We start from the raw sequence: 26,264 nt of genomic DNA, 5'->3' as shown, positions 1-26,264 counted from the left end.
GGGTAGGAAGGAGTTGAGTCAAGTCAACTCGGTGGATGGCTCGGTCCTCCATGTTCGGTTAAGGGAGATACAAGTATGTTGCTTTGAGAAGAGGTACTCCGTATAAAAGTTAGAAGTGGGGGAAGTCCTTTCAAGTTTTCTGTGGCTTCCTCGCAACTCTAACTGCAGCAATCTTAATCTTCTAAAATTCACTAGATCTCAATCAATGTCTACAAACGACGAACGGTCGGAATTACAGAACGGCGACACCAAGCCGGAACCAGATGCCGACCTCCATCGACCCGAAGGCACCGCGATCCAGTTAGTTGATAACGATGAGGGTGATTCTTCGAAGCTTCATCAACCGATCCAATCCAATGATAACGATGTTGACGTTTCTCCAAAGAGTGTAGATCCGAAACCTGAAGAAGAAAAATCCGACAAAGGACCGTCGATCCAACCAGTGGACAATGTGCAGCTCCAGAAAGACGAAGGGAGCCGAACTTTCACTATGAGAGAATTGTTGAATGAACTGAAGAATGGCGACGGAGATGAAGGTCCTGAAACCGCCGCTACTGCTGCTGCTGCGCCTCGTCACAGGTTAGACTTTTCTCCAAATTTGATTTGGTTGAATTTTTATTACAATTTGTTGTAAGCTGAGACTACAATACTAGAGCAAATCAACAGTAAAAGACCTAATTTCTTATTGATCAGTACTAGTTGTTTATGTTTTGGTTGCTCTAGCTATGATATGCATTTCCCGATTAGTTGTGGAACGATGAAAAGTATAAGACTGTGTGAGGAGAGTTGTGGGATAACTGCAATTACTAAACAGGGTCAGGACTCGGGAGCAAGCTATTTTGATTGATGGAAGAGGGTACATAGTTTTAGGAAAGTTAAATATGGTGTTGCAAGTAATGGAAGGCCATAATTGGTGTCAGTATGGTTTAACATAAGAATGAGTTTTTTCAGCCAATCCATCATGGATTGTTATAAATTGTTAGGATCTCCAAATTTAGTCTGAACGAACAATAGACTATTTACACCAACCCGTATGTTACACGATGCTATTGCTTAACGGAAATGGGTATTTTGCATTGGATTAGTAGAGTATCATAATTTTATGTTAGTGTCTATGTAATACTACAGATTTGCTTTGGTTATGAAAGATTGCAAATAGTGTTAGGAGGGAATGATGGATATCAATGATGGCAGAGGGTACCGCGAGTCCTCTTTACTCCCATGTTGGAAAGCATAAGAACTTGACAGAACTGAATGACCATCCCTAATGCATGTAAAGAATAATATTAGGTAATATGATGTCTATTGGTAGGTGTCTAGGTGATCACAAGTGGTGAGAAGCATAGAGGCTGGTGTACATTACTTAAATTAAAAAAATGATTTTCATGCTAAAAGCAAAGGGGATGATATGCACCTTCTTCAATGATCTTCAAATGTTGTAAGCTATTTGAAGATTTAGCATGAAGGGTAAACTCAAACTCTAGAATTCACCGAGTCAGAATACCTCAGGCCTCTCTACTTTGAAAATGCTCACAGATCTCTCTTCTCCAGCAACTAAACCATCACATGCATTCGTGCTACAATGGAAACCTTATTCTCCCAGGACCCGTCACAAGAATTCAATTTATTTTATGCTATTTCACCAGCATGTTAACAAGTAGATCTGCAGCTTTCTATTTAAAGAACTCATCTTTTAGCATTTATAGCTTCCGTGTTCGGGGTAAAAAGTTTGTGTTGTAGTTATCACAGCTTTGTTGGATGTATGAAACTGCTTCCTCTTGTGCTTTGGTGAAACAAAACAACGGACCCTAGTTTCAGCAGCAGTATTGGACGCTACTGTGTGACCAAGCCATTTTCCAACTCGTACTGTTTTACTTTTTTTGCTACCAGGATCAAAACTAAAAGATTTAGGCTGACATAAAAACCACACAGTTTTTTGTTCACTATCTGCAGTAGGTAGTTAGCATGAACATGCACTTCTGTTCTCTCTCTCTCTCTCTCTCTCACTGTCAGATGTATTTTCTCTTTGAGTAAGAAGCTGTGTGCCTGTGTTAATGTGTTCACTGTTTGTCTTGTCACGTGTTTGCACTTCTTCAGTCAAGAAAACACACAACAACATACAGAAAAAAATAGTGCTGCCATGGAGTTGATCAATAGCATCACAGGTTCTGACGAGGAAGGTCGGTCAAGGCAACGGATTCTTACATTTGCTGCAAAGAGGTAACTGTAATTTTCATATTTTATGCTTAGCTCATATCGTGGTACATGTACACTTGTAACCTTGGCATAAACGTATTCAACCTTGAAATCTGCAAATTAATTTTCAATTTTCATATATCAAAGAATGACAGACATTCACATAACTCTTTGTAGTATGAACGTAAAATTTTGAAATATAAAAATTGCTTCGGTGATTCCTAGAAAACAATGGAAGAAGAAGAAAAAAAATACATCGGTGCACACTTAGGGTGTTATCTAGGGATTATATAGTTGATGGGTTGGGTTGGCCCAAGTTAATTTGCATGGGATGTCTTCTCAGATACTATCAGAACCATTCCAGTGTGATCTTTCATAGAATTTTAGGGAGAATTTTGAGCATATGTGGGAATTGAGCATACTTACACATGCTTTTATGATACAAGGGGATGTAACAGAGGAAAGGGGGGGGGGGGGACTTTGGGGAGTACAATGGTCTTCCCATGTTCGTTGTGCTTTATTAGGACTTAGTGCTGATAATAGTGCCATCCTTCTTTGCTTTGGGAGTCCGATATCAAGTATTTAATAATATCTTTTTGGTGTTTATATTGCTCAAGCTTGTAGGCCGTGTAATTGGATTCGATCTCAATATCTCTCCAGTTTTGCCAAGTTGCTGATGACTGTAGTCTAGACATGAATTGATCTCCTGAGTTTTTTTCTTCTTTTGCTTGGCTCAGCACACACTCTTCACTCTCCCTCCCTCTCAGTTTATTGGTTGCCATTGCACAAACACGAATCTACCATTTCCATACACCCCAAAATTTAGATAGTGTAGGCTCCTGTAGCAGAACTACAAGTATTGGTTGAACCAATGTCCAAGGCTGTAATGCCCATAATACTGGTAACAGGAAATTTCAATTTAACTAAAAGGAAAAAAAATTCATGTTGATACTCATCTACTGTTATGCAGTATCGCTTGATAGTTGTTATTGTAGTTCCTGCTTTGTGCTTCTACTCTGTCCAACTGCTTTCGGAGTACTGTTACTTACCAGTTTGTAGAAAGATGCATAGCTAGCAGAAAATGGTTATATGTGGTAGTAAAATATGATCCTTTAGTCACAGAGGTTCACTTGCTGCACCTTCCTGTTGTGCTTTTAAGATATAAAAAATGGTCTTTGGGATCATAATGTCTAATGAGCCTTTAGGTTGCATACTTATTCTTAATTTTTTTTGTTTTTTGCTTTCAGGTATGCAAGTGCAATAGAGAGAAATCCAGATGATTATGATGCACTTTATAATTGGGCGTTAGTTCTTCAGGTAACTTGTGTATCCATGGAATCAGTGACTGTCTGGCTGCAATTTATTCCCCAAATTGATAATTACTGGCTACACCATAATGTCACTTATGATTGTATAGAGATTACTAGTAAAAGAAGTTACGTCCCAGTCGTCCCTACCTTGCCTTTGTTGCAATTTGTCACGAACCAGGAAGAACCACAGATTACGAACGCGAACGATTGCTAATTGAGCTAAAAATGAAAACAAGTTCTAGCGCTTGAGAGGCTAGACTCTCCCAAGACAGACTAAATATTTTCTGGATAAACCTTCTACCCCCTTCTCCTCCCTTTTATACTACTAAGTAACCAATTTATTCTAGATATTGTCCAAATACTCCCTGCTAGCAGACTAATTCCCAAAATCACTGAATTACCCCTTCTATCCTCTTCTAGAATGCCTAAACATAATGCCGGGCTTGGGCCTTGTAACTGAGTGCATAACAGCAATGTCCATGTATGACCTTGAAAATACTAACCTAGTAATTTCCAAATACTATATTGCCCTATGTCATTGGCTTTGTGGCTCCATGATCATACTATTGGAATATTTCTTTTATGGTGGATATAGTTACCAGCTTCTCTCATGAAACATTTTGTATTAGGTTTGAACCTAGTGGTCCTGAAGATACTTAAATTTAAAAGTCAATTGTGGACCCTTTGTGAGCTGGAGGGAGTAATTTTGATCAAATATGAAGCCAAGTTCTCTTTATAGTACTTGGTAGCTAGATACGTGCATCTAAACTATCTTATTACTATATTGTTTATGTATTCCTTTAGACAGAATATGAGTATCTATGGTTTTTAACACAATACGTGACACCATTTCTTATCTTTCTGTTTCATCTTCAGGAAAGTGCAGATAATGTTAACTCAGATACTAGTTCACCATCCAAAGATGCTTTACTTGAAGAGGCTTGCAAAAAGTATGACGAGGCTACTCGTTTAAACCCTACACTTCATGATGTATGTATCATAATCCCTATAGAATATTAGCTTGATCATGACATCTAGTATCTTAATTTTGTTGCATGACATTTTTGTACTGTGATAAAGTGATTGAATTGGAAGTAGTTTCTCAAATGCTGCATCTTTGTGTTGTAACTTCATAGGTTCAGTGTGTTTAGGCACTAGGATATCATGAATCCAATCCTTTTGAAGTATTATCATTCGCCTTTGAGAACTGTAGCAAGCATTGTTTGAGAGATAGATTGAAAAATCATTCTTTATTGGGTACAACCATCAGATTTTGAGTGGTATTGTTTGTCTGTCTGGCTTGCTTTTCTTCGCATCCCAACAACAATCCTTGATGAATTTATGATTATGAAATTTTTGACAAAATCTGCCTCTTATAACATGTCAATTTATTTGGATTGTCAATTCCAGGCCTATTATAACTGGGCTATTGCCATATCTGATCGGGCCAAAATGCGTGGGCGTACAAAGGAAGCTGAAGAACTGTGGAAGCAGGTTAGACCGTCAAAACATGATTTCTCCTTCCATACTATACATTTTACATGGTTGTGCTTCTACTACAAATAAATTATGAAGGTAATTCTACTACAAATAATTCTACAATGTGTCTTCTATTCTCTTGAAAATTGCAGGCAACAAATAATTATGAAAAAGCTGTTAAACTAAATTGGAACAGTCCCCAGGTAACTCTGAGAAACCTTTAGCTTTGTCAACTCCAAGTGTTGGTCCCTTTTTCATCATTATCTATTTTTATTTATTTTACCCATGATTTTTTTTATTAATTGGTTATGACCTGTTTGACAAAATGTGTTTCAGGCTCTCAACAACTGGGGTCTTGCTTTACAGGTGCATCTAGTTGCATAACTTATGAATTCACATGGATTTTCAGTCAAAGATTTTTCTTACAGTTCGTAGGCACCTTGTCTGTTTATTTCCATAACATCATTTGGAATTGCAGGAACTGAGTGCAATTGTTCCTGCACGAGAAAAGCAGACGATAGTGAAAAGTGCAATCAGTAAGGTACAAGCATTTAACATTTGGCCACATATAGATGTTTCGTTTTTTTTCCTTTTGATTTTGTCTGCTGTATACTAAATACTGTCAACATGTGTTGTTTTTATTGACATATATCTTCTGTAATGCAGTTTCGTGCAGCGATACAGCTGCAATTTGATTTTCATAGGGCCATTTACAACCTCGGCACTGTTCTGGTCAGTCTACTATATTTTTGCTGTTCCTTATTTCGGATACAATGGTATACTTGTTGGGAAATGTGATACGGCGCGATCTTATTTCATTAATCCTGCCTCTGTAGTATGGATTAGCAGAAGACACATCAAGAACTGGAGGAGGAGTCGGTGGACAAGATGTTTCCCCCAATGAATTATACAGTCAATCTGCTATTTACATTGCTGCTGCTCATGCATTGAAGCCAAATTACTCAGTATGTACCTTGTATTCTCAAGTATTATTCAAAATGTTTTTTCTTTTCAGTAATTATTGATGTTTATCAATCGAAATATCTCCTACTGTAGCTTAAACATATTGTTTTCCTTTAACAAGCTGCAACCAGTTTGGTTCTGGTTATTGAGCATAGTTAGAACACCTGTCACTTGTGTGTTCATGTGCAATCAAGTTAAAATTAAAGAATATATTAATGGTAGGTAGATGGAAACACAGCTGCAAGAAACTGTGATCTGGAGCTTATTTTAAAGTGATCTTCCCCTACCCCTTCAATGGAGGATGCATATGCTTCTTCTTATTTTAATCAGTGCATGGTCTGAATGTAACATGAGGTTTTATAATTACAGGTTTACACTAGTGCCTTGAAGCTTGTGCGATCTATGGTCAGTATACTTTTACAATCTATATGTCCTGCTTCACCTTATATCTTGTATGCATGATTACTGGTCATATTTAGAATATTGATACATAAATTTATAATCACCGTTAGTAAAAAAATAATCTGTCTATCAAAATCTGTCGTCAGTTTTCCTTGTGCTCTACCATGGTTGCTGGTGAATTATCCTTTGTTATAGTGCACATAGCTAAGCATTACTCATTACAATCAGAATTTCCAGCCTGATGTTTAGTTACAGAATATGAGGTTTGCCATCTTGGAATAGTTCCTTGACTAGTAGAAAGCAAAGGGAAAAGGAGCACTGGGAAACTTTTGTTTTTGTCTTTTTATCTATCTGCAGCTTGAATACTTCTCATCAATCATCATATTACTGAGAGTTACTTTCTGTTTTAGCTGCCTCTACCCTATCTAAAGGTTGGATATCTTACGGCACCACCAGTGGGAAATCCAATTGCTCCACATGGGGATTGGAAGCGCACCCAGTTCGTTTTGAACCATGAAGGGCTTCAACAGGTACTGTCATTTCTTCATATGTACTTCGAAAGATGATAATGCACAACTTTTGCCTTTATCTATGCATGTATGCATGCACTTAAGTTTTGTACCCCATTCATTTGAGAAACATTGGCTTTTTTGCTTCTTCTTTCACCAAGCACGTAGAGTATGTTGTTGAAGATGTGATTGCTCTAGTGCGTCACGTTAGCCTGGTCGATATTTAGTTATTAGTGCTGACATGTTTCTTCCGGCTAAGCACGAATGTCTATGAACCTTTGCCAAGAGTTGTGTGTTTAGAAGCTTTTAGTTCGACCTTTTGTAATCGCTAGTCTTCATGATATTCAGGCAGATTAGGGACAGGATACCAGGAAGAATAGGTGCAAACCATCTTATAAGTAATAGCTAACTAGCTAGGTTCGAATGACCCTAGTGCTTTTATCTTTCTTGATGAATGGATAAAGAAATAGACTTCCAATTTGTGATGCCTGCTGTCCTGCCAAGATAGAACACTGAGAACTATGGAACATTGCTGAGGAGTGCAGCTAATTACTTCAATATTGTATCTTCTCTTTCTCCTGTGACACATTGTTATTTAAGTTTATTTTAGTTATTCGTTTGAACTCTCTTTAAATACCGAATCCATGGCACTCCTCGAAATGCATGCAAAGTTAAATGCAACTTGATTACTGGACCCCGTATCTTGGAAGTCAATCTGGAATTTTTGATGTGTTTCAATAAAGGATGGAAGGAGAATTTGTGCACATACACACTCAAAAGCTCTAGCTACTTTGCTAGTAACAGTCCTTTTTGGTGAATTTCTTGTTTCTGATAATGTTATACTAGTCTAGGGTTCCATGTAACTTGGAAATATTGTTATATAAATAGTAATCATTTTAATTGTGATTAACTTAGAAACTCGGTTATGTAATCTTGCTCCAAGTATATAGGTTTCCCTGTAATATCTGTGGATAAGGTCTTGGCCATTAATCTATTCTAGTTTTCCCAATTTAGCCACAGTTAAGTTCATTGGTGCAATCATCACACTGAACTTTTCAAATGAACAAAGTACTTCTGGGTCAAATTAAGTTAAATGATCTCCCTTTTATAAAAAATCCAAGTTAATATCTTAAAAAGAAGCTTTAAGTATGATAAATCTGAAAAATGAACCCAAACGCCGTTCTCATGTATGCAGACCGCCACAAGGCTCTCTCTCTCTCTCTCTCTCTCTCTATATATATATATATATATTTCTTGATCTTCTAACTTGAAGAGTATTATTTATGAAGGATAAATAAGAGACGCATCATACAAAGGTTCATGTGGAGGCCTGTGTTTTAGTAAACTTCACTTGTTGTATGTGGATATGGTATGAGTTATGTTTCTTGTACTGAGATTTAGCATTAATTTGTGACAGATCCACAATGATGAGCAACGACACACCTCCATATCTGGAGATAAATCAAGTAACGGCAGACCTGCTATTAAAGTTGATATCCCAGATATTGTCTCGGTATCAGCATGTGCAGATCTGACTTTACCACCTGGTCCTTCCATCTGCATCGATACGATTCATGGACCAACATTCTTGGTATTTCTCATCTTCTCTCTTGAAAATTAGAATTGCAAATGTGCTATGATGCATATGCATGTTATCTGTTTTCTGTCCTTGCTTTTGGAAGGATAGTTGTATAATGACATTGAGAATTATTGGTCAAATTGGGGATCGGACTGTTAGATCCACTTGCTTTACTGGCATGCATTACAGTAGTGTGGTTTACATGAACTTTTTGTGAACATGCATCACTACTTACCATGCAATATGATTTCATAAGAAATGAATATTCCTAACAGAAACTTAGGGGTTGTTTGGTTGGTTTTCTATTAAGTCTTGTATGGAATAAGTTGTCTGTATAGATTGGAAAGGTTTGTCTGGGAGGGTTTTCTCATAGATGGAAGGAACTTGTATCTTGGAGGGGCAGGTTTGGAAAATCTTGGCTTTCTGCATAAAGCTCTCCCCCCCCCCAAAAAAAAAAAAAGCTTACCAAATAAGCCACTTTCTATATCATTAAGTCACCACCAAACAACCATGTATAGCTGAACAAAATAAGCTGAGTCCCAATAAGCTCATTAAGCTGCCTACAAACATGCTCTAAAAAAGAACCAAGTTCATGACGCTATTCAATCAGTTCATCAGTTTGAGTCTCCTAAAGGCCACCGGAGAACAATGAGAAAGAAAGGGGAGGGGGTGATTCTTGAGAACTATCTTCAGCTTTTCTGTGAAATTAGTGGATTACCTGCCACTTAGAAGTTGTGAGGCTTTTAGAATCTTTTCTAATCTTTGTTTTGCTTGAATTTTAAATATTTCATATTACGTTTTCTGTATATTCTGAACAAGCTTCGGGGTCTTTCATGAGAACAACCGCACTATCCCTTTGGATAGAAGACAAATTTGTGCGCATCCCACCCTCCACACCCCATGTAAGATCCCACATCGGTTGGGGAGGGGAACAAAAGTCGCCTTATTAGGGACTGGATACCTCCTCTATCAGACACTTTTTAAAAAACTGAGTCCAGGAGTGGACAAAGCAGATAATATCTGGTACTGTTGTTTTGGAATGTTGCACCCCACCTCTAGGAGTATATTGGGCTTGTTTGGTTTCTTCTTACGTTCTTTTTTGTTATACCTCAGATTGCAGACTCATGGGAATATCTGGATACATGGCTTGATGCGATTCGGCTAGTTTACACGATTTTTGCACGCGGTAAGACCGACGTTTTAGCAGGCATAATAACGGGATAGAATTCGATTTTTGTGTGTAATTGGTTGGCTTCAGATCCTTTTTGTTCTGAGAGTGTGGAAAGGACTTGTTATAGATGTTAGGAGGAGCTGGGATTTCTTTCTTGTAAGATCTTTGTATATTATTTTATGATTATAGAATAAGGACTATAACCTGCTCGTATTTTCTGTATTCACCAAATCACTATTCATTGAGAAGATTATCGTCTTAATTGAACCTCGAAACTTCTGGTTACGAAAATTCAATCCTTTGTAAAACCATGGTGTGTACGGTTCGAACCTTTGACCAACAGGAAGTTCGGGATCTACCGGTCACCGTTGAAAGAATGACCCTTTGGTCTGCATGAGGTCATCTTGAAGAAAAAGTAGGCCATAATATATTTGGACCATCATAGAACTTAAACAATTTAACATGTTTTTTGAGCTAAATCTTTTAATTTTTTTATTACGTTCTTATTTTATCAATTTTCTAATCAATAAGAATAAAAGATTAAATATTTTTTGGAAATTTATATTATCTTTTTCATATAAACGGGTCAATTTAAAAATCCACATATTTATACCAATTAAAGAAATAATCTAAATTAGCTTAAATATAATCAATTTTTTTATCTGAACAAATTATATTAAAAAAGGAGTAAATTATTGTTTTCAATTTAGTATTCATATTGATGAATTTGTTAAAATAAATTTTAGAAAAAATCTATTATTTATGATTTTAAATAACCATTACATATAATATGAATAAAAATAAAATATCCCACCTCGCATATTCTAATTAGTTAATAAGTTTTCAAAAAATATATTTAATGATTAAATTAAATATTTTATTCTAATTATTAACACATTTTTATTATCTATAAAACAAAATAAATATAATTTTAATTTTTATGTCACAAACATTGTTAAAGTTATTATATTTACGTTTTAGTAACTAAACATATTGAATATAATTAAAAAATAATAATATGAAAATACTTGATGTGATTAATAATTATTGTAAATAAATAATAAATAATATAACTATATAAATGTATAATTATAATTAATTAATAATTAACTTTCAATTTACATTAATTAATATTAATAAATAATTAATATTAGTAAAGTTTATTTATAACTACAGTAATAGATAATAATTAATATTAATGAGAATTATAATTGTAAAAAGTGACAATAAGCTATCAAAACATTACTCTAAATTGTATTTCATAAGTTAACTTATGTGCATCTACGCTTGTACCCAGAAAATAAACTAGTTTATTTTTGTCAAACAATGCTTAAAAATGTGAATTATTATACTTTTTAATTCACAAAAGAACAATCTTACCCTTAAGTATGATAAGAGAGAATTTCTCCATCTCATAAATTAAGGTAGAATTAAAAATTAAATATTTACCTTTGAAAGCGGACACTTGTTTTAAGTAAGGTTCTAAATGGTGCGAGGCTTGACGTGACGGTAACACCAAACCTCAAGCCATAAGAACCACAACAAGCGCATGATGATTTTCAAGACGTTACTTATGACGACAAGTCTCTATATCATATATAATATTATATATATAAACATATATTTTCTAGTATTACTCAATGAGTCAATGATAATAAATAACTTAAATTAAGTTATACATTAAAAACTAACAAATAAAACATTAAAAAGATAAGAAATATTAAATATCGTATTACAAATATTGCATGTTAAATCATGTCATGTTATATGCTTAACTTACTTTACTGTCAGAGGATCAAAAAAAAACTTCCATCTTTAAGTGTAACTCAGACGTAGCTCCTTTTTTTTATTTTTGGATGTGAAGCAACGTCAAACCAAAATACCCAACAAACATCAGCTCTCTTTTACTTGACCCTCAACCATTCGCTCCTTCACGTTCCTCACCCTCAGCTAGGAGTTGCCTCATGCCTGCCTCACCGATCAAATAGACGAAAAAGATGTTCAAGTCATGGTTTCTCCTGTTGTATATGTAAAACACGTGCCTTAAAGTTAGAGTGCACCATGACGACTATATGTTGAGTGATCTTGAGACAAACTAAAATTGTAACCGAGGGGCTCTTATTTATACTTGTATTCTTCTCCCTCAACTCTCCAGTGTCTCTGTGCTTTTGGGGTTTTCTTCATTCTGCGCAGAGACAGAGGTCAAGAATCAATAATCATGGAGCTCTTTTACTTGCTAGTTTTTGGGGGTTTAGGTCTTATCGTTGCAACATTGGAGCTCAGCAAAAACAACAAAGATCGAATCAATACTTCTTCTGCTTTCAATTCCTTTAAGAACAATTACCTTCTTGTATATTCTCTCATGATGGGTAGGTTTACATTTCTTCTTAATTTAATATCTTACCAAGTTTTCTATCTCTCAGCATTTGTGATCAAATTGCTCTTGATTTTAATCACCCGCATGTGATTTCGCATTTACGAGGTTGGATTGGATTGGATGATTTTGATCTGGGTTTTGAAAGATTTATGAGGATGGATTGGATTAGGGGTTTTTAAAGATTTATGTAAAAATTAGGATAATTACTGCATGCATCATCTGAATCCATATCAATATGGAACTAATTGGGTATATATCTCAATTTCTTACAATTTAGGAGTCAGTTTGATAAGTGCATTATGCTTTGATGATTGAGAAAACCCAACGGATTTTTTTGAAGAAAATGTGATTGTTAATGCTTAATGGTTAAGCTTCTCCAGTCTGAGTTGCCATCCTCTTGGTGTGGGACTCGTACAAGACAGAATTGTGTGATAGATATTAGATACTTCACAATTGATATAAAGGAATGGTTTAAGCCAAAAAAAATTCAGAAATTTCTGGTCCAGATTCCGAAAAAAGCTGGCTGAATTTACTAAATAACTTGTAGATATGGTGCATTGCAACTTTGCTCATGGGGGTTTATAAAGAGGTGCCAATTTGCTTAGGCAAAAAATAGAGTCTTGTTCCATTTATAGATTCATTCATGTGCTAATTACCGGACAAATGAGGGTGAAAGAATTATGGAAAGTGAAAGTTTGCGGAAGGTTTTAGAGTTTTAATTTGTCATGGGTAGTTTAGTAATTTACCAATCTTGTCCCCATCTCCTAGATTTTTTGGTGGGACAAACAAAAGTGCGTTTTTGTCCCACGAAACATGGGATAACAAGTCTTTGTTCTGTTTGTCTGCATACCAAACTTGTACCTAACTGTTATATCCAGGACCCCATGGGATTAGTCGAGATATGTAGAAGCTGGCTCATACACCCACAGTTAAAAAAGACGATATCTGTTTGCCTAGCTAATCTTGTTTTATTTCCGCTTGAGCCCTCCTTTGACGATTGATTTCATGTGGCTGTAGCTGGTGATTGGTTGCAGGGTCCATATGTCTACTATCTTTATACCACATACGGGTTCGAAAAGGGGGATATTGGTCAGCTCTTTATTGCTGGTTTTGGATCTTCGATGCTGTTTGGAACAATTGTTGGATCCTTGGCTGATAAACAGTAAGTTCCCGGATTCTTTTTCTTTGAATTGTTCAATTTTACATTGCTATCAAAGCGACTTCAACTGAGAATTTCTGTATTGGATTCAGTGGTCGGAAAAGGGCTTCAATGACTTATTGCATCACCTACATTCTCAGCTGCATCACCAAGCATTCACCTCAGTACAAAATTCTAATGGTCGGACGGATATTGGGAGGGATTGCTACTTCTCTCCTCTTTTCAGCATTTGAGTCATGGCTGGTTGCTGAACACAACAAGGTGAAAAGAGAGTGTGTATGTGTGTGTGTGTATATATATATATATATATATATATAGACTTGGGATCATGTGAGATCAGCCTGTTTTCTTGAGACCCGTGAGACCAACATTTTACACTTGAAACTTCACGGCAAAATGCTGTGAAGGTAACTTTTTAAAACCTTCACAGTGTTTTTGCTGTGAATGTTCGACTTTTTTAAACCTTCACAGCGTTTTTGCTGTGAAGTTTATGTGTAAAAATGTGGTCTCACGGGTCTCACGAAAACAGGCTGGTCTCACGTGAACCCAACCCTATATATATATATATGATCAAACGAGAAGTTGATCAATCTGTGAGAAGGAGAGAAGTTCCAAAATCATATATGATTACACGTGATACAAACGCTTAATCATGTATGATTAAACACATCCAATAGGGACGCGAGTGACTTGGTGAACACAACAAAAGGTCGGTCGCCCGCTATGTGCTAGTCAACGCAACAAGTGTTTAATCATACATGATTAAGTGTGCGTATCAAGTGTAATCATATATGATGTTGAAACTCTTCGCCTTCTCGCAAATTGACCGCCTTCTTGTTTGAACCTAATTCGATATATATATATATATATATATATATATATATATATATATATATAGGGGGAGAGAGAGAGGAGAGATCTTTTACAAACCCAACCATTTATATAAACCAATTAATTGAGATATTTACATAAATAATGAAAGTTTATTTATTATAATTTGGATATTTATGGAAGATTATCAGAGTTCATAACTTCATTTATTATGATCAATACTTTATATTAGGAAACAATCTAGATATTAGATGAACGGTTGAGATTGGTTTGTACTAATGATTGGGTTTGTAAATGAAACCACCTCTATATATAATACTAGAAACTTGTTCTTTTAATATATGTTTGATTTGAACCTCCATTCTCTCCTCAAGGGCTCTTTTGAGAATAATCTAATACAATTCCACATATTCTCACAGATTAATGTTATAGATAACACATAAAAGAAGGATATCACTGGGATTCACATGTTCATTCCATTGCATCGTCTTCTAAACCGTCATGAAGAGTTGTGATCGTATTTGTGTGTTTTAGTTTCTAAGCTATCTTTTCTTGTCATGTTGCAGAGGGGTTTTGAGCAACAATGGCTGTCATTAACATTCTCTGAGGCAATCTTTCTTGGGAATGGCCTTGTTGCCATTTTGGCTGGTTTGTTTGGGAATCTACTAGTCGACACATTAGCTCTAGGACCCGTTGCTCCTTTTGATGCATCTTCATGCTTGCTTGCCATTGGTATGGCCATCATTCTATCATCTTGGACTGAAAATTATGGTGATCCATCCGAAAGCAAGGACTTGTTGACACAATTCAGGGGAGCTGCTGTTGCAATTGCATCCGGTCAATCTCTCTCTCTGTAACACTCCATGGCCCAAAATAGCAGAATGACTCAATAACCTCCAGGTCAACTTAAAACCATGGTGGAAGTTATAGTCTGCAACTTTGAGCTTATAAGGAGCTCACAAATCTAGTTTTCTATCTATCTAGGAATGTGGGACGCTGATCATACAAGGATCGGCTCTCATACCATTTGTGACGCCCCCATAGCCCAAAGGAGAAGCAGGGCCGATCCTGGGATTACGGATGTCCATGGCGAAAAGCCAAAAAGATCCCCCTAATATATGTATATAAAAAACAAAATAAACTATTTGAAGGGGTTTGGAACCTAGTCAAGCTAGGCGGCTCATACCGATGATGATTTTTATTAAATATAACAAAATTGATACAACTTTGGGGGGGGGGGGGCATAAACCAAAACCCCGTATAACAAAATATAAAATAAATCACCTAAAATGATGCCTTCGTGCGTCTTTCGAAGCAAAAATATCAATCACTTTATCATAGTTAATATTAGCTAAAAACTGACTCTCAATACTCAAAATTGCTAACCTATACCATTTTTAATGCCCCCATAAGGCCATAACCCAAAGCAGAACTGCAGAAGGTTGGTCCGACTACCCATAAATCAACTTAAAACCATGGTGGAAGTTGTTGGTAGCCCACAACTTTGAGGTTATAAGGAGCTAACAAATCTAATATTCTATCCATGTGGGACTTGATGGTACAAGGATCACTCTGATACCATTTGTAACGCCTCTAGCCCAAAGCAGAAAGCTAGCCCAGTAACCTTCAAATCAACTTAAAACCATGGTGGAAGTTATTGATAGCCGACAATCTTTGAGCTTATAAGGAGCTCACAAATCTAATTTCTATCTATACGGGTTATTACACCCTCTCTCTCTCTCTCTCTCTCTCTCTCTCTCTTCACTTCCTAAATTATTGTCTAAGGAGCTGTTTGGTTGGTTTTCTATCAAGTCTTGTATGGATAAAGCTGTCGGTGTGGCTTAATCTTCTGTAGAGATTGGAAATGTTTTTGTTTGGGAGGGTTTTTTCATTGATGGAAGGAGCATGTTCTTTTATTGATGGAAGGAGCATGTTCTTTTATTGGGAGGGGCAGGTGTGGAAAAAAACTTGGCTTTCTGCATAAATTTATCCCCTAAAAGCTTATTGAGTAAGCCACTTTCTATATCTTTTAACCACTACCAAACAGTAATATATAGCTGATCGAATAAACTGTGCTTCCCACTAAGCTCATTAAGCTGCTAACAAACATGCCCTAACATGTCTTCTGCTTGACATTAGATGAAAAGATAGCATTGTTGGGTGCAATACAATCCCTATTTGAAGGTTCCATGTACACTTTTGTTTTCTTATGGACTCCTGCTTTAAGCCCGAATGGTGAAGACATTCCACATGGTTTCGTTTTCGCAACTTTCATGTTGTCATCTATGTTGGGAAGCTCATTCGCTTCACGGTTATTGGGGCGTGCATCCATCAGAGTCGAGGGCTACATGCAAACAGTTTTTCTCATCTCTTCAGCCTCTCTATTGCTCCCTTTTATAACAAGTGTATGTGGTAAACTTATCTTAAAAAATATCGTTTTTCTTGATAACTTTTAAAGCTGTTTTGTATGCAAATGAATTTGGTTGGTTTCTTTTCGTCAGTTTATGGTGGCTCCTACAGAAAAGGGTGGAAGCATCTCGTTTGCAGGTTGTATTCAGATGCTTGGATTCTGCGTATTTGAAGCCTGTGTTGGCTTATTCTGGCCTTCTATAATGAAAATGAGGTCCCAATACATTCCTGAGGAGGCCCGAAGCACTATCATGAACTTTTTCCGCATTCCTCTCAACATCTCTGTATGCATTGTGCTTTATAACGTGAGTTAGCCTTCTCTCTCTCTCTCTATATATATATATATATACATGTATACATATGTGTGTGTGAAAGGTTCATTGAGGAACTATAAACATTTTGAGAATGAGGGTACCAACTATTTCATGAATTATTCATGATGAATAATCCTAAAATATTATTAATTACGAGCATCATGCATTTTCATTATTCACGATATTCATAATGAATAAATTTATGAATAGTTCGTTCCTAGGCAGAGATGCATGAAAAAGACCAAGCCTGAAGCTCGGACCATGGCCACCACTTAAAGTCCAGGTCAAGTTTTATTTCAAGGCCCGGTTAAAGCCTGGCCTGAAAACCCCCGGAAAGCCTGGCTTGGGAAAGTCTGATCAGGAGCTTTTTCAACCCCAAGGCCCGGGCCGGGCACGATGCATATACTGGTTCTCACGATTCTCAGAATATTTATTATTCTCATTTGATCATTTTCCTCTCTCTCTCTCTCTCTATATATATATATATATACACACACACACACACACACACACAAATGGTCATTTGAGGCTATATTTGAAAGCTCCTTTTTTCACTTTCTAAAGGTTGATGCATTCCCAATCTCTATAATGTTCGGAATGTGTGCTATTTTCCTCTTCATTGCTTCGCTCTTGCAAAGACGACTCCTGGTGGTTGCAGAAAGTTCATGTACGTTCTCTTTTCGTTACTAAATCATCCCATTTTCAGTTCTAAATCCGGAAAAAAATGTTATTCTTCTTGATGTACGCATTGCGTATGGTATTTTCCAGGGCCACTAGAGAAGGTGAGGGAACTGGAGACTGAACCACTCAACAACATCTGATTAACAAGATGAAAGCAAGAGATTAAGATTATAGAGAAAAGGTCAAAGTCAACTTATCGTATCTCGCTAAAGGTGTGTGCAATGTATTTTTGTCGGAAATAAGGTCGAAAAGTTGAGAACTTGTTGAGAATAAGGAGCTTGATGTACTTTGTTAGATAGGGGATTATGCAGTAATTGTAGTTTGATGTAGCTTTAACAGTGGTTTCTTTGTTAAGTTGTTACGTTTTCTTTGTTAGTACAGAATGCGGTTTTTTTTTTTGTATGTATCAACGTTGTTTTTCTTTGTCGGAAAGCAAAGTTTAGCGGTTTTATTGTTCGAGCTAATTGGTGTAGTCTGTAACTTATGGTTTTTATTTTATTTGTATTCATTTGTATGCTAGATGGTTCTTTAGGGGCACTGAAACTCTTGCTGCTGAGAAGCGTAAAAATGGAATGCGAGTTTACGCCACTCGGTTGTATGATATGTGGAACCTTTTTAGAGTACTGTCCAAAAGAGTCCTTATACAGAGATGGAAAGTTCCTGTATATATAATATATACGAGTTTGATGGTTCACGTCTTGGTGTGTGTGACTCCAACATGCCTCTCAAACGGACGCAGATGGTGCCTTCACAGAATGATGGAAAGTTCCTACATACAAATTTGACGGTTAGTTCTAATTGATGTGTGACTCCAATATGTCCCTCATAAGAAGGCTAGACGGTGGTGCTAGACTCCGGTTCTGATACCAGTCATATCATATGAGAATATGTGAACCCTTTTAAATTACTTTTTAAAAAAGCCCTTCTAAAGATAAGATGTATGTTGACTTGACCTTATTTCTATAAAAATAACAAATGTTAGAAATGAAAATGAAATGCACATGATTTTCCATAACTGGTGCAAGTTTGGAATACCTCCATGTTGAGCTGCATCCAGTCTTATGTTTTCTCTTAAGACCAACTGTCCCACGTTCTTTTGTTTTCCTTTTTAATGATTCTTGTCTCTTTCCTCACCCTCTTGCTCCCATTCACTTGTGAATACAAGTCGGTTATCCCGAATTACTGTATCCATCACAGTCTATCAATTACGTAAAATCATATCATCATTTTGACAATGATATGTATTCATTTGATTGATGGGACCGAGAAATCGGAGAGAACACAGTAGATATTTATTCTTTATTTACTAAAAAATTATTGGCTGGTGAGTCCATGATTAGTAGCTTCCTTCCTAGATCTACCATGGCTGATTACAGATCTTATTCCCCATTGGAGGGTCATTTTAGTAATTTCACTTGGTTCTGTCTCCTTTTTATTGTAAAGAAACATCTTTCTATAACTCCCAACTCCTCCTCTTCTTCTTCTCTTTCTAAATCTGGGAAATAGAAGAAAACCAAGAAACAGGGAGAGATGGCAACTGTTCATCATCATCATCATCATCAATGGTGGTTTGCCATTCTGTTCTTCTTCTTCTTGATACAATCCAATGTGCTTGCCTACCAATATCAAGTTGGAAATCTTCAAGCTTGGAATATACCCACTTCTGCAGAGCCAAAAGTTTACTCCAATTGGCCCAAAAAACTCAGCTTCAAGATTGGAGATTCTCTCTGTAAGTCCCTCTGTTCTTGATTCAAACCAAAAACTGTTCTAGATTCTTGCAGAAGTTCTGTTTTTGGCTACAAATGATCGGATATTGTTTTCTTGATCTGTGTATTGTGTCTATACTATAGATCAAGATTCTAAATCTTGAACTGAAAACTGTGGTTCTTTTTCCAGTGTTCTTGTACCCACCAAGCCAAGATTCAGTGATTCAAGTGACAAAAGAATCCTACAACAGCTGCAACCTGAAAGATCCAATCTTGTACATGAACAATGGCAATTCTCTATTCAACATCACTTCACCTGGTGTTTTTTACTTCACCAGTGGTGTTTCAGGCCACTGTGAAAAATCCCAGAAGATTCAAATTGCTGTGTTTTCTGAAGACGGGTCCTTGCCGCCTGCCTCCGGTCCGAGTGGGGCGTTGGCCGACTCTGCACCCTCCTACCAGAACGCGTTTGGCGGAATACCGTCAGGACCGTCATCTTCATCGCAGACGATCGAAGGATCAATGTTCATGTCTGTTGCCATTGGAGTTGTAGTCTGTGGTTTAGTTGGTGGCAAGATGTAGGAAGAAATGTCGCGTAGATTGATTCAAGATTCCATGATTCAAAGCTTATATTATGTGAAATTTATTTGTACCATATTGAAACAAGATTTTGTGTTCTAAAGTTTACCTTTTGCCAGTATCAAGAAAGACAAGCAGCAGAATTTATGCATTATTGAATCGATTATCAAGGGAATTTTCCTTTTTATCAAAGTAGTTGTTTTCGACAATATTTTTTACTTTTTAGCCTGCTTTTCTCCGGTTTGACCAATATAGTCTAATTCAGTTTGATAGTTGCTGAATGATTTAGTATAAAATAATTAAATGGTTAGAATGATTAAAAGACTCTCATAATATAATGTAAAATAAAATATAATTGTTTACAAATATTTATTAATAATTAACCATTACATATAATATGAATAAAAATAAAAATGATCTATCTTACATATCCTAATTGATTAATATTTTTTTAAAAATGTATTTAATAATAATTAAAAAAATAATAATATAAAAATAATTAATATGATTAATAATATTAATGTATAATATATAATTATATTAATTAGTATTTATTAATATTTCTAGTACTTAAATTTTATTAATTAACACCCGAGCGTGTAATCTGTTTGCTTTTTAGCGTTTAGCGTTTTTCTCTTGATAAGAGGGGCCTCCTCCCTCTCTATCAAAATAATAATCAATATTAATGAGTGTATAATTTGAACAAGCGACAATAAACTATCAACACGCTACTACAAGTAGTATTTCGATAAACTAATTTATAAGGTAGCTTATGTGCTTCTAAACGGATACCCAGAAAATAAGCTAGCTTATTTTTGTCAAAGAATGTCTAAGAGGGGACACAAGGTTATTCGGGAAAAATCCATACATATATCTAAATAGTCTTTAAATAGTTCCATAGAGTAGTATAAATAGACGTAACCTTTCATTTGTAAAATACACTCTTACATTTTTACAACCTGAGTAATTTTTTTTGAAAGACAACAATCTATGAAAACCCAAACAAAAAAGAAATGCAGGGACAACTTTCTGCAAGATCGATAATTTGAGTAATAAAAGTATAAAGTTCTTCCAATCTTCTTAGCATTCTTGTGCTCATCATTGTTCGAGATTTCTTATAATTTGACCGATTTAGTTCGAGAAAAAGAGTATACATCAAAGATATTATTTCAATTTTTAATGTATGACTTGATTGTGATATTAAAAAGAAAGAGTGTATTTAGCAATGTCAAAAATAAAATGGGATGGATGTAACTAGGGGTGCTCAAAAACCCGACCAACCCAACGCGAAATAATCCAACCCGATGTCTAATCAAGTTGTAAAATTGTCAAACCGTAGGTATTGAGTTGATATTATTTGACCTCAACCCAACCCGATGAACACGGTATCCTTTTATTTCTTGGATTTAGTATGATTGTTGAAATCTATTAATATATACATTAGACAATTACACTATCATGTATGTTTTTCATATACATATATTTTCAATCTATTCACATATCTATATAATCATTTCGTATATATGTTCAGTAACTGTGAACATATATATGTAAATTGAGAAAATTAACTGAATGTGATATACGTAAAAATATGGATAAATTGTATTAAATGGTTGGTGATAGAAAAAATTATAAGTAAAAAAATAACATATTTAAGATTAAAAAAATATTTTAATGTACCAAAGTATTAACCCGACCAACCGGTAAAACGAGATTGGTTAATATTTTTCAAACCACATGCATTAGATGCTTCAAATAATATCTTCGACTCGATGACCCCCACACAAGAGCAATGTTATCTTAGATGAAATGAGGTGTCACAATCAAGAAAGAGTTTCCTTGAATGTGCCAAGATTGAAGATTTCGTGCAGAAATAATGTTAATCCACCAAAAACCATCATCTTTTTTGCTCATTTTCTTCCTTTTCAACTACTTTCAGTTACTGGGTATGCTTCTCTTGTCTTAATTTTCAGATTATCTTTCCTTTTGCTTACATAATTATTCACTAACCATTCCGATCTTTGTTATTTTGGGCAAAGGACCACTTACAGGTAATATACACCGATTTTGTGTTGAGAACATTACTAAAATCCCTTTTTTCCCTTTTCAGTTTGAGTGATTCGATTTGGGTATTTACCCACTTGAGCTATTTCTTGTATTTCATCATCAATGGCGGAAATGGTTGGCCCCAGATTGTACAGTTGCTGTAATTGTCGAAATCATGTCGCCCTTCACGATGATGTAATCTCTAAAGCATTTCAGGTGAGACAATTGATCCGGTCTTACAAGAATTAGTGAGTATCAAGTGTTCGACGAATTGTCAAGTACAACTTCCCTTTTGCTTCTTTAATGCTTTCTTGTCTAACTTCCATGGTATGTGATATTTTAATTTATAATCCTCGTTTCACTTTATAAATGTTCAATATGCATCTGTGTTCATGAAGCTGGAATCACTGGTAGTCACTGGTCAGCCATATGGGGGTTATTTGGGCCAATTTCTTGATTTGATCTTGGTGCAATTTACCATAAGTTTGGTGTTTTCTTGCTGATAACATTATATTCTGGAAAAGATTTATCTTTTTGCACCTCCTAGATGTAAATTTCTTTAGGTTTATGTGTGCGTATGAACCTGATACAGAAAACATACAATAAAAGATGAAAAAGATGGCATATCTTTAAGAATCATATGGAATTATCTGCAGATAGTAGCTAGAGTTTAAGAACAGACACTCAGTAGATGCATCTTTACAAGATTAGTAGGTATGAATTTGGTGACTTTGACCATTTTTCAGTTCCTTGAATCCCAACAAAATGGGAACTCTATTTAATCAATTCTGGAACCTGCCACGAAGACTCCCCCATTAGCTATCGGAGATTATGTTTGATAAACTAGCTGATAAGATAGTTGTTGGCCGATAAACACAGCCCATATGCTTAGGGTTAGTGAAGTTATTCTTGCTCATTTACTCTTGCTCATACACGCAGTTATACTGAGTGAATCAGGTAAATCTTTGTGTTTTTGTGTATGTGACTGTTCTTATTTTTCTTTTGTTATTTGCTAGAAGGACAATTATAAAGCTTTTCAATACCTTATGATACATTTGTGTTTAGATTTGAGGTCATCATTTGGTTTTATGGGAACAATGACCAAGTATAATTAACTTGAGGACCTGTAGATTGATCCCCAAAAAGAAAGATGCTTCTTTTCATATACATTATGCTGTCACGTGCCAAACAAGTCGGCATGAGATAACCCGTGTATGGAAGGATGTTCATGTTTTCTAAACTGAGCCCCCAAGGAGGGGCGTACTCCATAATTCTAGCGGAGTTCATATCTATCCACCTTAGGACAAGAAAGGTCAGCCCAACTGGCAAATACAGGTTGTGTGTCGGGGATCCTCCACATAGGTCGCCAGTTCGAGTCTCGTTAGAGTCACTTGGTATTTTTCTGGCTATTATCTTCAGGGCCTCCATGAGATTAACCGAGATGCACGCAAGTTGACCCAGCCTCCCATGGTTACCAAATAAACTAGCTACCTGATCTGGGCCTTAGTGTGGAAGACCACACCCTATTGTTCCTGGAGGCCCATGACCGGGCTAACAAAGAGTGTCCTGCTTAAACGCACATAACTTTTGCTACGGGTCTCCGTTTTAGGCGCATAACTTAAAAAGGCTGTTTAAGCATGTTTTTAGACACTTCCGTGTTTTCTTTGCCAATTTTTACATTTTTCATTTGGGCTTTTATGTTCGGCCCATGGTCTTTTCCAGGCCCATTTCGTTTTGGCCTTCTTATTTACATGTTTCTTGTGTATCTGGATGGTTAGAACTTGAATACAGAGCTTTCAAATTTTCATCCCAAATTTGAGTTCCTGTTAATTCAATTGTTCCTGGGTATTCGTAGAATCAACGGGATCGACCTTCATTCAGTTATCTCACGCTCCATCACTACCTTAAAAAATAAGAATGGCTTGTCGGTTTTGATTCAGAATATTCTTATTTGTGCATATGCAATCTGACCATGATAGGTTAGAGTTCTCAAAGCCCGAAACTAAGTTTAAGCCAATCGAACCCAATATATCCCGTCCAGAGGTGGGGTCTAGGGATAAGATGTATACAGACCTTAAAAACTTATCAGAAATTGCATATTTTAATTTCAGGGGAGAAATGGTAGAGCATTTTTGTTCTCCCATGCAATGAACGTCTCCATAGGTCCGAAAGAAAACAGACACCTCATGACTGGTCTGCACGTAGTTGCGGATGCCTACTGCTCTGATTGCCGAGAGGTGTTGGGTTGGAAATATTTACGAGCTTACGATAGAACACAAAAATACAAGGAAGGGAAATTCGTTCTTGAGAAGTCGAGAATCGTCAAAGAAAATTGGTAGCATCCATCAGCACACCGGTTCTCTCCAAGCAAATCTTTTGTTCTTGAATAGTATTGTTGTATATGATTACAAAGTGTGTTTCTTGTTCATCGTTCTTGATGCAAAAACGAAAAACCTCAAGAAATATTGTACAACTTCATGAATATTATGTTTTTCATGTAAAATACTCGGTAATTTGTTGGTGATTCTTTACGTGTTTAGAGTAAGGGGTTGTTTACCAATGCTAACAGGGTTAGTGTCACCAACCAGATAAGATTCTCGGTCATCAAAATCGTACCAAAGATTGTTGGTAAACATTTCTTGCTCGGAAAACGTTAACCAGGTAAGATCCTTGTCAAGGTATATTGTAATTTTTTAATACGTGAAAAAATGTCATGTCAAAATCAATCGATGACATGTTGGCTAGAAACCCGTTATTAGGTAAAATTGGTACAAAATAATTGGAAATAGGACATGCCAAACATAATTAGATATGATAGAATATTTTGCATCTAATGGTCGTTTATCAAAAGCTAGCAAGAGCCACCACTTTTACTTATCTTATTGGGTAACATTTTCGTTTATACTTAGATACATGAGCTTTCAAATGCCTTTTAAATTGAATTTCTGCATTAAAAACCAATTTGATTCTTTACTTCATTTGTTTTGTAAATGTGAAACTGCCTCTCAGATTTGGTTTTATTTGAAAGACAGTCTTTTACCCGACAAACGTCAACCTGATAAAAGTCTTTTTCATCACTTATCAGGTAAGAATTCTCGTTCCTTCCTATTCATTTTATCAGGTAAGGTATTTTTGCCATACTCACTCGAAAAAACGAATGACAGCTGGTAAACTTACCTGTAAACGACCCCCCAGTTAATCAAAAATGAATTTTAAACAACAAATTGGTCTCTTAAACGTTTAAACGCTTTAACAACAAACTACTTTTACAAGCGGTCGCCATTCGTAACCCACCGGTTATTTCATTCAAAGTTTATGTTTTTATATTTTAAACCATCAAAAGTTTCAAATTAAGTTTATGGTTTAATGTTTTAACAACGAAGAAATATGAGTCAGGGATAGTTTGTCATTTTAGACAATTTTGACCGAGTCTGATACAAATCAATCCGATCATTCTGACTTTTAAATAATTGAAAAATAGGACGATATTTCACTTTTACCCAAACTGATTATTGCAATTTCAAGTCATGATACGGGTCTTTTAGGATCTGATTACAATGCTTCGATTGTCATCGATCGTGAAGGAAATACAAAAACAACATTCCGATCCACTCCCTCTCTCTCCTGTATCTCCCACCTCTCTCCCCATTGCAAACAGAAAAAAACGATGACATGATTGGGTATGTGTTTTTTTCCGGTCTAAATGGTGTTCAACTCTTTGCTCACTATCTGTTCACCTTGTTCACATTATGACAAAATCGAGTTTACAAGATACCAAAAGTGTCTTAATAGACCATCTTATAGGACTAAACATTTATGAGTCCTATCTAAAAGTGTTGTAATAAGTTTATACAACGCTTTTGGGCTTCTTAACAAGTTTTTCAGGACACTTTTGAAACAAAATGTCGTGTTAGAGCTTTTACAAGACACTTTGTGAAAAATGCTTCAAAAATCCGAATTTTAAATTTTAAACCTGGTTTTGATGACCACTCCATAGTTAAATTCAGACTTACAACTCTGAATTTTCCTAGAGTTATGTTGTAAGTCTGGAGGCCACTCCAGAGTTAAAATTCAAACTTATAACTTTGATTTTCCCAGACTTTCATACTTGCATGTCTTACAAGTTTGGAAGACAACTCTGAATTTTAACTGGAGGAAAAGGAGTTCAGACTTGTTCTCAGACTTTTATACTGGTATGTCTTACAAGTCTGGAAGCCAACTTTGAATTTTAACTGAGAAAAAAAGAGTTCAAACTTGTCCTCAGACTTTTATACTGGTATGTCTTATAAGTCTGGCAGACAACTTTGAATTTTAACTGAGGAAAAGGAGTTCAGACTTGTCCTCAGANCTGGCAGACAACTTTGAATTTTAACTGAGGAAAAGGAGTTCAGACTTGTCCTCAGACTTTTATACTGGTATGTCTTACAAGTCTGGAAGCCAACTTTGAATTTTAACTGAGATAAAGGTGTTTAGACTTGTCCTCAGACTTTTATACTAGTATGCCTTATAAGTCTGGCAGACAACTCTGAATTTTAACTGAGGAAAAGGAGTTC

The 26,264-nt window shown here is 35.9% G+C and overlaps 4 protein-coding genes across 5 annotated transcripts; all 4 read left to right on the top strand.

Annotated features, from left to right (window-relative positions):
• Positions 1 to 126: 126 nt before the first annotated feature.
• On the top strand, positions 127 to 9,819 carry LOC112529699 (protein HLB1-like). Its single transcript, XM_025141056.1, has 14 exons — positions 127 to 579; positions 2,098 to 2,220; positions 3,444 to 3,513; positions 4,383 to 4,496; positions 4,917 to 5,000; positions 5,138 to 5,188; positions 5,322 to 5,351; positions 5,464 to 5,526; positions 5,652 to 5,717; positions 5,822 to 5,950; positions 6,318 to 6,353; positions 6,761 to 6,880; positions 8,277 to 8,450; positions 9,552 to 9,819. The coding sequence occupies exons 1-14, from the start codon at positions 206 to 208 to the stop codon at positions 9,660 to 9,662; spliced, it is 1,545 nt and encodes a 514-aa protein (XP_024996824.1). The 5' UTR covers positions 127 to 205; the 3' UTR covers positions 9,663 to 9,819.
• Positions 9,820 to 11,723: 1,904 nt separating this feature from the next.
• On the top strand, positions 11,724 to 17,825 carry LOC112529764 (molybdate-anion transporter-like). 2 transcript variants are annotated; one of them, XM_025141155.1, is made up of 8 exons: positions 11,724 to 11,978; positions 13,004 to 13,148; positions 13,238 to 13,406; positions 14,543 to 14,813; positions 16,116 to 16,381; positions 16,478 to 16,690; positions 17,264 to 17,366; positions 17,468 to 17,825. In XM_025141155.1, exons 1-8 carry the CDS (start codon positions 11,828 to 11,830, stop codon positions 17,518 to 17,520), a joined length of 1,371 nt encoding a protein of 456 aa, XP_024996923.1. In that variant the 5' UTR covers positions 11,724 to 11,827; the 3' UTR covers positions 17,521 to 17,825. The 2 variants fall into 2 exon arrangements, with proteins under 2 accessions (XP_024996923.1, XP_024996924.1); XM_025141156.1 differs by having other exon boundaries at positions 11,899 to 11,978; positions 13,021 to 13,148.
• A 1,033-nt stretch (positions 17,826 to 18,858) lies between these two features.
• LOC112529802 (mavicyanin-like) lies at positions 18,859 to 19,854 on the top strand. Its single transcript, XM_025141208.1, has 2 exons — positions 18,859 to 19,109; positions 19,277 to 19,854. Exons 1-2 carry the CDS (start codon positions 18,911 to 18,913, stop codon positions 19,666 to 19,668), a joined length of 591 nt encoding a protein of 196 aa, XP_024996976.1. The 5' UTR covers positions 18,859 to 18,910; the 3' UTR covers positions 19,669 to 19,854.
• A 1,622-nt stretch (positions 19,855 to 21,476) lies between these two features.
• Positions 21,477 to 24,237, top strand: LOC112529690 (protein yippee-like At4g27745). Its single transcript, XM_025141031.1, has 3 exons — positions 21,477 to 21,611; positions 21,776 to 21,927; positions 23,823 to 24,237. Exons 2-3 carry the CDS (start codon positions 21,835 to 21,837, stop codon positions 24,048 to 24,050), a joined length of 321 nt encoding a protein of 106 aa, XP_024996799.1. The 5' UTR covers positions 21,477 to 21,611; positions 21,776 to 21,834; the 3' UTR covers positions 24,051 to 24,237.
• Positions 24,238 to 26,264: the final 2,027 nt, after the last annotated feature.

The sequence above is a fragment of the Cynara cardunculus genome (genome assembly GCF_001531365.2).
Source record: "Cynara cardunculus var. scolymus isolate 2C chromosome LG 16, CcrdV1, whole genome shotgun sequence".
Classification (NCBI taxonomy): domain Eukaryota; kingdom Viridiplantae; phylum Streptophyta; class Magnoliopsida; order Asterales; family Asteraceae; genus Cynara; species Cynara cardunculus.
Note: the sequence above shows the minus strand (reverse complement) of the source record. Positions and strands in the feature narration are given on the sequence as shown.